Source organism: Necator americanus, chromosome V (assembly GCF_031761385.1).
Source record: "Necator americanus strain Aroian chromosome V, whole genome shotgun sequence".
NCBI classification, from domain to species: domain Eukaryota; kingdom Metazoa; phylum Nematoda; class Chromadorea; order Rhabditida; family Ancylostomatidae; genus Necator; species Necator americanus.
In genome coordinates, this window is record NC_087375.1 from 15,846,140 (window position 1) to 15,853,627 (window position 7,488).

The 7,488-nt window shown below is 40.9% G+C and overlaps 1 protein-coding gene across 5 annotated transcripts in view; it reads right to left on the bottom strand.

The window, feature by feature from the left end:
• Positions 1-1,764: 1,764 nt before the first annotated feature.
• RB195_014022 (uncharacterized protein) overlaps positions 1,765-7,488 on the bottom strand; it is a gene marked incomplete at both ends in the record, with an annotated part of 37,363 nt that continues 31,639 nt past the window's right edge. For 3 of the 5 annotated variants that reach the window (XM_064204110.1, XM_064204109.1, XM_064204107.1), the window contains 6 exons: positions 1,765-1,878; positions 1,972-2,089; positions 2,508-2,753; positions 4,071-4,183; positions 4,843-4,998; positions 6,147-6,345. In XM_064204110.1, the coding sequence (XP_064059987.1) occupies positions 1,765-1,878; positions 1,972-2,089; positions 2,508-2,753; positions 4,071-4,183; positions 4,843-4,998; positions 6,147-6,345 (946 nt within the window). Of the gene's footprint in view, positions 1,879-1,971; positions 2,090-2,507; positions 2,829-4,070; positions 4,184-4,842; positions 4,999-6,146; positions 6,346-7,488 lie in introns of all 5 variants that reach the window. The other 2 variants (XM_064204106.1, XM_064204108.1) reach the window with 1 other exon arrangement.

Sequence of the window (7,488 nt, forward strand, 5' to 3'; positions counted from 1 at the left end):
TACAATCTGCCCTAATACTGACTAAAACATATGTACATACAGACAATATATATGTATATGTATATGTATATGTATGTATGTATGTATGTATGTATGTATGTGCGTGCTTACGGACATAGGTGTTATTGTGGCCAAAGTTGTACAGGAACTGCATGGTTGACAGCTTATGGGTTTTCTACCATATCGCAGATCGGTCTACAATTCTAAGGTCTGTCCGATCTCTGAACATGATCCGCATCGGAAGCAGATACATTAAACAGCTCTCCCAATTTTCGTTCGAAGTTTTTCCTAACAGACCAAAAGTGGGAATGACATTGGTTTGTTAGTCAAGACGTGAAGCATACTCAGGATAATTAAAGTGGAAAAGCAACAGCTTAAATTCTGATACTACTACGATACTGATGTATGACCGCACGCATACGGAATTGAAGTTTTCTTAGGCTGCTTGCAGAGTTCAGAGTCGCGCGGGCGCGCGGTTTGTCAGCTCTGTGGTTTTGTTGGTTATTGACAGCTCGCAACAGTGCGGACAGCCTTCGCTGAGGCTTGCTTAGTTATAACGCCATCGACACTTCACATTACGCGCTAAAAATTTTATCCTTCCGTTAACGGGGAAGTGGTTATGGATCATAAGATTCCGTAGCTGATGTTATTTTGAAGAACTGAAGAAAACTCAGCAACTTTGGTGCAGACCGCCATTGGAAATCGTTTAATAGTGTTATTAAACATCAAGTAAGTTAAAATTTCTGAAAAACTTTAACATTACAACTGATATTCACAGGAACGAATAAGGTGTATAAATAAAAGGGAAATATCCCAGCATATAGCAAAACTCTTACAGAATCTACAACGTGTGGGGAAGTTCAGATTAGCCTCAAAGTAGCAAGCAAGTGATATACGAGGAGCACGATCCCTAAAAGATAAACGAACGAAACGAGCACTGGCAGAGCTATGGTTCACAAATCCGGCCAGGCAGGAGTTTCCCTATTTTAGCGCGGTTAAATCACAGACATATTAACGAGAATAATCCGTAAACAGCGGTATGCTGACCTCAAACGGATCCATGAACGCACACGATAATTCCAGAAAGGGAAGGTGGCAAGAAAAAAACAGACGACGCTCTTTGTTTTCCATTAAATGCCATTGTCCCAGTTAGTGGACACGTGCGCACTCAAGTAATCGTGATTGAACTATTTTAAAAGATATCTCTGTAGAAAACGAAGGTTACTAGTATCACAAATATAATCGAAACTTAGTTATTTCGCAGAAAAAAATCCGGGTTTTTCAAATGAAAATAAACAAACACATAACGACAAATAGTCATCTTACACTCCGAAATGAAGAAAAAGATGCATTAAAACGATGAAAACTGGCCTGATTAAGCTACATAGATACATACAAATAATTGAATCAACAATATATAGGACTGAACGAGTAGAACGGGAAAAGGGCCAAGGCATGATCACAGACGCCCTTGCATCATAAAAAAAAACATCGAGCTATTTGAACTCTGATCTACAATAGTTCAGAACCCAGCTAAAATTCACAGCATGAACCTAGCACCGAAACAAAGACAAGGAAAACGGAATATCAAACTGAGAGGAACTCTAGAATACACCCACCGATACATCACTGCCGCACGATGCTCACATATGAGAAAGAGAAGAATACACCGAAAACAAATGAAAAGGCGGACAAGAAGAAATTGCAGGAGAACCGGCTTGAGGAAAAGATGACAGAAAATCTCTATCGCACTTCTGCTGCCGTCTACAAATTGAGCTCCTGTGCAATCTTAGATGCGATATTCTTGAAACCGATCGAAGTGCCCGAAATTCGCTTGAAGCGCACTCCGTTCAGACTGAGACGGGGAAGTTTGCAAACCTGGAATTTTAGAGAATAAACATACAAATGAAGAAGTGCCCTGTTCTCCAAAAGGGAAGTAGACCAAATAACAAACAACTGCAAGCAACAAACCTCCATCTCCCACTGTACCAGTGAATCGGCGTTGGGATCGCCGTGCACACATAGAATCAGATACCGTTCACGTTGCTCGTAGTCACAATTATTCGCATCGAGCACTTTTCGGATTTCTCTACAAAAGACGAACTTCTATTTTCAACCACGGACCGCCACGTACTGACCCATTAACAAGCTGCTACCTCAAGAAAGAAACGCAGAAGACTAAAGTTAATAATGGAATACCTCAGCATGATGGAACTACAAGCTGTAATCGATATTCTACTCTTATCCCCAGTAATTCAAGTAACAAGGATTTGAGCTGTAATCTTAAAGAATAGTTCCCAAAAACCTCCCAGTTTCGTATAGTATCATGCCGAAGCCTACATGAACAACAATAGATCAACTTGTCTTCCCATGTCAGACCAAAAAGAGGAATAGAACACAAAATAACTTGTGTTCACTCGACAAAGACTAGACTACGTTATATTCAAAATGTGATTGGAGCTCAAGATGTTTTTTTTTTTTTAACAAATGGGAAAACAGCAACAAACCTCATCATTTCATCCGGAGCAAGGCTGCTAGTGGTCTTCATGCTCCAAGTAAACCTCAAGCTTCGAGGTTTTATCTCATCCTCTCGACCAGAAGGAGGAGTAGCAGTACCACCCGGAGCTGCTGTATGTCCTTCGCGAATCTGTGAGAGTGCTCCCGCAACTGGAGCACCAGCGCTCACACCAACTGTTCCAGCTCTCGACGGCGGCTGCCCAGAAGCTGGAGTGGCAGCTCCTTCGTGAGGTCCCCTGCGAAGAGCCGAATAAGGTGGTGGCAAACCAGATCCACTCTCGTGGTAGTGTCCTCCAGTGACCACTGACGGGCTGTAATCCGAGGAACGATGGCGGTGAGTGGCTGAGTCGGGTGGAGCCCCCGTCATTGACACCGAGTGGTGTAGAGAACGACGGGGGATCACAGAGCTGATATGAGATGCCACCCTAGCTACGGCAGCAGGTGACGCCGTACTGCTACTGCAACAATTAGGGGTTCATGCGGGGAATTCAAGGATAAAGGCATGATATGGAGAACAGAGGGTAATTGCAGTGCATGACTTTAATTCCGAGCAAGAGCAATGTCGAAGGTGTACGTTGACGTAATTTATATGGAAAACAAAGTGAGATCATAGTATAGTACAAAATGAGGAAGTGAAAAGCAAACTTGAGAAAAATATTATGGTATCTCCCAAACTATAACTAATCAAGGCGAAAATAGCAACTCTTTTTAATTCCGACGATTTTTTAAACGACGAAAGCTGCTTCGGCTTGTCACTGTGAACGTCAATGAAGTACTTTTTTAAATAAAATAATACTGTAAGAGTTGAGTTTCACACTAGTGAACGCAAAACTTCTAAAAGACCGAGAGTAGAGCGCTATAAAAAGAGAATAGTGCAGTTCAATCTAGATAAAACAGCGTAACAAAACACTCACTGAAACTTCAGTGAAGCAGATGATGAGAAGCAAAGCTGCACAATAGTGTTAAAACATCTTCACAGGTGACGCAAAGTTTGGACTTACAGAGCATTAGGGTACATGTAAACGGATGTGTGGGCTGTGAAATAACGCTTCAAAGCATTTGATTTAAGTGAGATGAAGTAGATATACCAGAAATTAGTCATAAAAACATGGGCAATCACAACATCAGAACCGCCACCATCGTTCCCTGTTGTCCGCCAATGGTCTGGTGAAGAGAAAAAATTGTTATAAGGGTAAAACCGGAAACAAAATAAGCTGTGCATGTGAATTAAGCACATATCTCAAAGTTAACTCGAATGAACACGTAGCACTACAAAAAAAACAAATCAGAATCCATCATGCTTTCTGATTAGAAAACGTAAAGTTTAGGTAGCTGTTAGCGAGAAAAAGTGTTAGTGCATCTTAAAAGAACTTGATAACAAATATAAATTGACAATTGGTAATTAAATGGGACTGAGTGCAAAACTACTGAAGCTGTAATTGAATGCACGGCAAAAACAAGTTTTAGAAACACTGTGAGCAAAAAGGCAGCGTAGAAACGTAACGTGATACACTTCAGTGTCTAAAATTGTGCACAACATGCCAGTGACGTACCGCCTGGTCAACTTCGTCAGTTTCGAGAGAAAGAACCCTCCTTTTTGACCGTTGCCGATTGACTGTCCGGCAGGAGCTTGTTCAGTTTCTGATTCTTCTTCCTCTCCATTAACCTTAAGAACCAACCATTACAAAAAGGAACCTACTTGTTCACTGTGCTACATTTCGCCCTTCGGTAGATCAATTCCAAAGATATAAAAATAATATGCATAAAATACAGATATTGGAACCTCAAGCAGCCATGTTAGAAGGTTACTCTAAGAACAATTTTGAAAGCACAAAGTTTTCAAATCCAAGTCGCAGCAATGGTAGTCGAAAGCGTGCTATTTTGAGCGACTTGTGCCCCTTCTAGCACTAAAAGTGTTATTAAAACGATTACTCAAGAACCACACCTAAGCGAAGTTAGGAAAAACGCACAAAGGCAAGGCAAAGTAAATTACTGTCTAAAAAGCTCTTAGGCAACAACACGGTTAGAAGGCACCCACACATAGTTCACATATAAACTAGTATCAAAAAGTGAAAAGGGGATTTTTTGAACAATCTAAACGAAGATGTGTCATTAAATTAACCGGAAAGTTGTGCTATTAATATCGTGAAAAAGGTAACAGACGAATAAGGAGATAGCAACACGAAAGCAGCAAGCCAACTGCATTCGCGCGCGAGCGTAAGATAACGTTCACATCACCATGTATGTTGAGCGAAAAAAACCCATTATGGAAAAGAAAATCAGGGAGAACCTCGTAAAGCAGACGTGCTTTTCGCCACTAGTTACCTTGTTGTAGTCGGTCTTCCCGTGGAACGTCTGACGATTTCGTGTGTTACGCGGAAAGGCTGTGGCGTTAGCAGCGTTGACCGTTGTAGTGGCAGCAACACTCGGTCGCTGTTCAGGAGTCACGGAAGTCTGAAGAGCGGGTGCGGGCGCGTAAGTCTAAATACGACACAGATACACCACGGAAGGGTGTATAATTCACACTATCGTTAGCACAAATTTGCATCTCTGTTTCAGTAAGCCTTGCCGTACATATTAAGGAGGATCACAAGTAATGACCTATACTGTAACTTAGATACTTTCTTACGGACTTTAGAGTTTGTTCTCAACGTTACGCTACTATTCGTTCGATCTGTGCTCTAACAAAGCTTAAACGACAAAACATATGATCAAAATGATGCCAACGATAGTGCAAGGAATGGCACAATGTAAATTGGAACACTCACTCGCTTTTGTACCCAGCACAAAGCGCGCAACCAACAACAGGAGAAGCGAGAAAACACTACACACTTTTGGTGGATTCTAAGGGAAAGCACTTGCTAAGTCTAAAAGTAGTCGGAAATGTTTGGACATTGCAGAGCTGCAACTAACAGCATTGCAACAACTCCGGACCACAATGTGTAAAAGAGCGGCTCATTCATCACATAGCACATTATCATGCTCATAATTTTTTTCTTAGAGAAATCTTAGAGAGATATGCGTTGATTTCAAAGATTCATTCATTTTAGAAAATATGTGACTTCTGATCTGCAACGTATCGATTTTGCGTACAACCAAGGAGGAGTACACATCTTATCTAATAATCACTACGTGAATATTTTTCCAGTTTCCAATAAGGCACGACAGTGTTACCCATTCAATAGAGAAATACAAACTAAATGTTTGAAGATACCTTATAGCGTATACCCGAAAGCACTTTGGCACTAACCAGGAAAAAAGGAAACTATTAAATTCAACTGGAAGCAGAACAAAAAGCGGAACTCTTCATGCATTCGAATCAATCGTATAATGATGCGAAACTTACAACGCTCATGTAAGCTCTTCCGCGAAATCCCGCCTTCTTCACATACTAGAAAATTTTCCACTCAAAACTAAACTAGTCTGGAAGCAACACAAAAAAGTGGTTACATTTCACAGCAAAAGTGCTAATATTCGGACTGTTTACTTTTAAATGGCAATATTGGCTGGATATATCTACAAATTCAACAGAAACAAAAAACTCCTATCAAACAAACACAAAATTCCCCTTCTCCGTAAAACAAATCTTCACAAATCAGTTGTGCGAGTTTCTAGGAATAGCAACAAACCTGAGATGGGGTAGATACAGGAGGAGTGGCAGTGGACGGTGGTGGAGTGGCAATGAGGGGGTTACCGGTAGCAGATTTGGTCATCTTCGGGGATTCTCCTCGATCTCCACTTGTCGACGAGGCACCACGTACGGTCAGTTCTCCCATCGCTTTCAATATCGTTGGTGGCATCGAAGGACTTTGGTGGATCAGCGACGGCCTGTAATGTTACTTCATAAAATGTATGGTTTTGTTCACAGGTATTTTCCAGAAGTACTAATGGTGACAAAAGGCTGTTCAAATCTTTTTTTTTTCTTCACTACTTATTTTGTAATCCTTAATCCTCATTTGAATTGTCGTATGCGAACAAAAACCGATCTGGTCCAAGTAATTCCACATATATCGGATACTTACCTACTATTATGAAAATACTCCACCTGAACATAAAAAAGGGTAAGGAAATGTGAGCATATTACTGTAAGACCGGTTTCACAGTGGTATCTATGTGGCACATTTAATACGACTCTATTGTGTCTACAATAACCCAAAAATTTCTGTGAAACAAGGTGGATCAGGATGGCTGATCATTTTGGGATTATGTGTGTCCGAGGGTGCATTATTACCAGAATTATTATATCACACGTATCCAAGAGAAAAAATTGTACACTACATAAACTAAAGCACGAAAAAGTCGGAATAATTTTCCAATCGCGAACAAATTAGTTATCGTGCAACCACAGCAATTCACGCAGTTTTTTTACCTGTCAAAAAGAAATGGTCACTAGTGTTCAGCTTGAAAGAATAGTAAGTAGGCACAAAAGTTTACACTACACTTTAAAACGCCAAATGTAAAAGATTCTCAAATAAATCGTGAAATATCTTCAGTGATTGCCCGTTATTGACTTTAGTAACATTTCAAAACACTACCGAACCAAACCATTCCACCTATAGTGCTCACAACACAACGCATAGGAAGAGTGTAGTGAACAAGTAAAATTAGGAGAAACAGAAAGGGGAAAATAAAGAAAAGGTTAAGCACCATTCGAAACGAGATCGTCCGCTTGAAATATGGCGAGGTGTTAGCTTCAACCATCAAGGCACCATCAGTGGCAGCTCGATAACGAGTTTCTTGGAGCTCAACAGCGTCGCAGGAGGAAGTAGAACACTGCGTTAGGGTGAATGGTTGCCTCTCCTCAGAGATACGAAGGTTAGTAAGTTCTGCGACCTCGGACACAGTCGGTAGATCTTCCAAAAACGTCATTTGTCGGCGAGTTCGGTGCATGCTGTTAACAAAGAAGAACTCAGGATGCATGGTGATGAAAGAGACAAACACGCAAGGAAAGAATATTGCCATGATGGAATT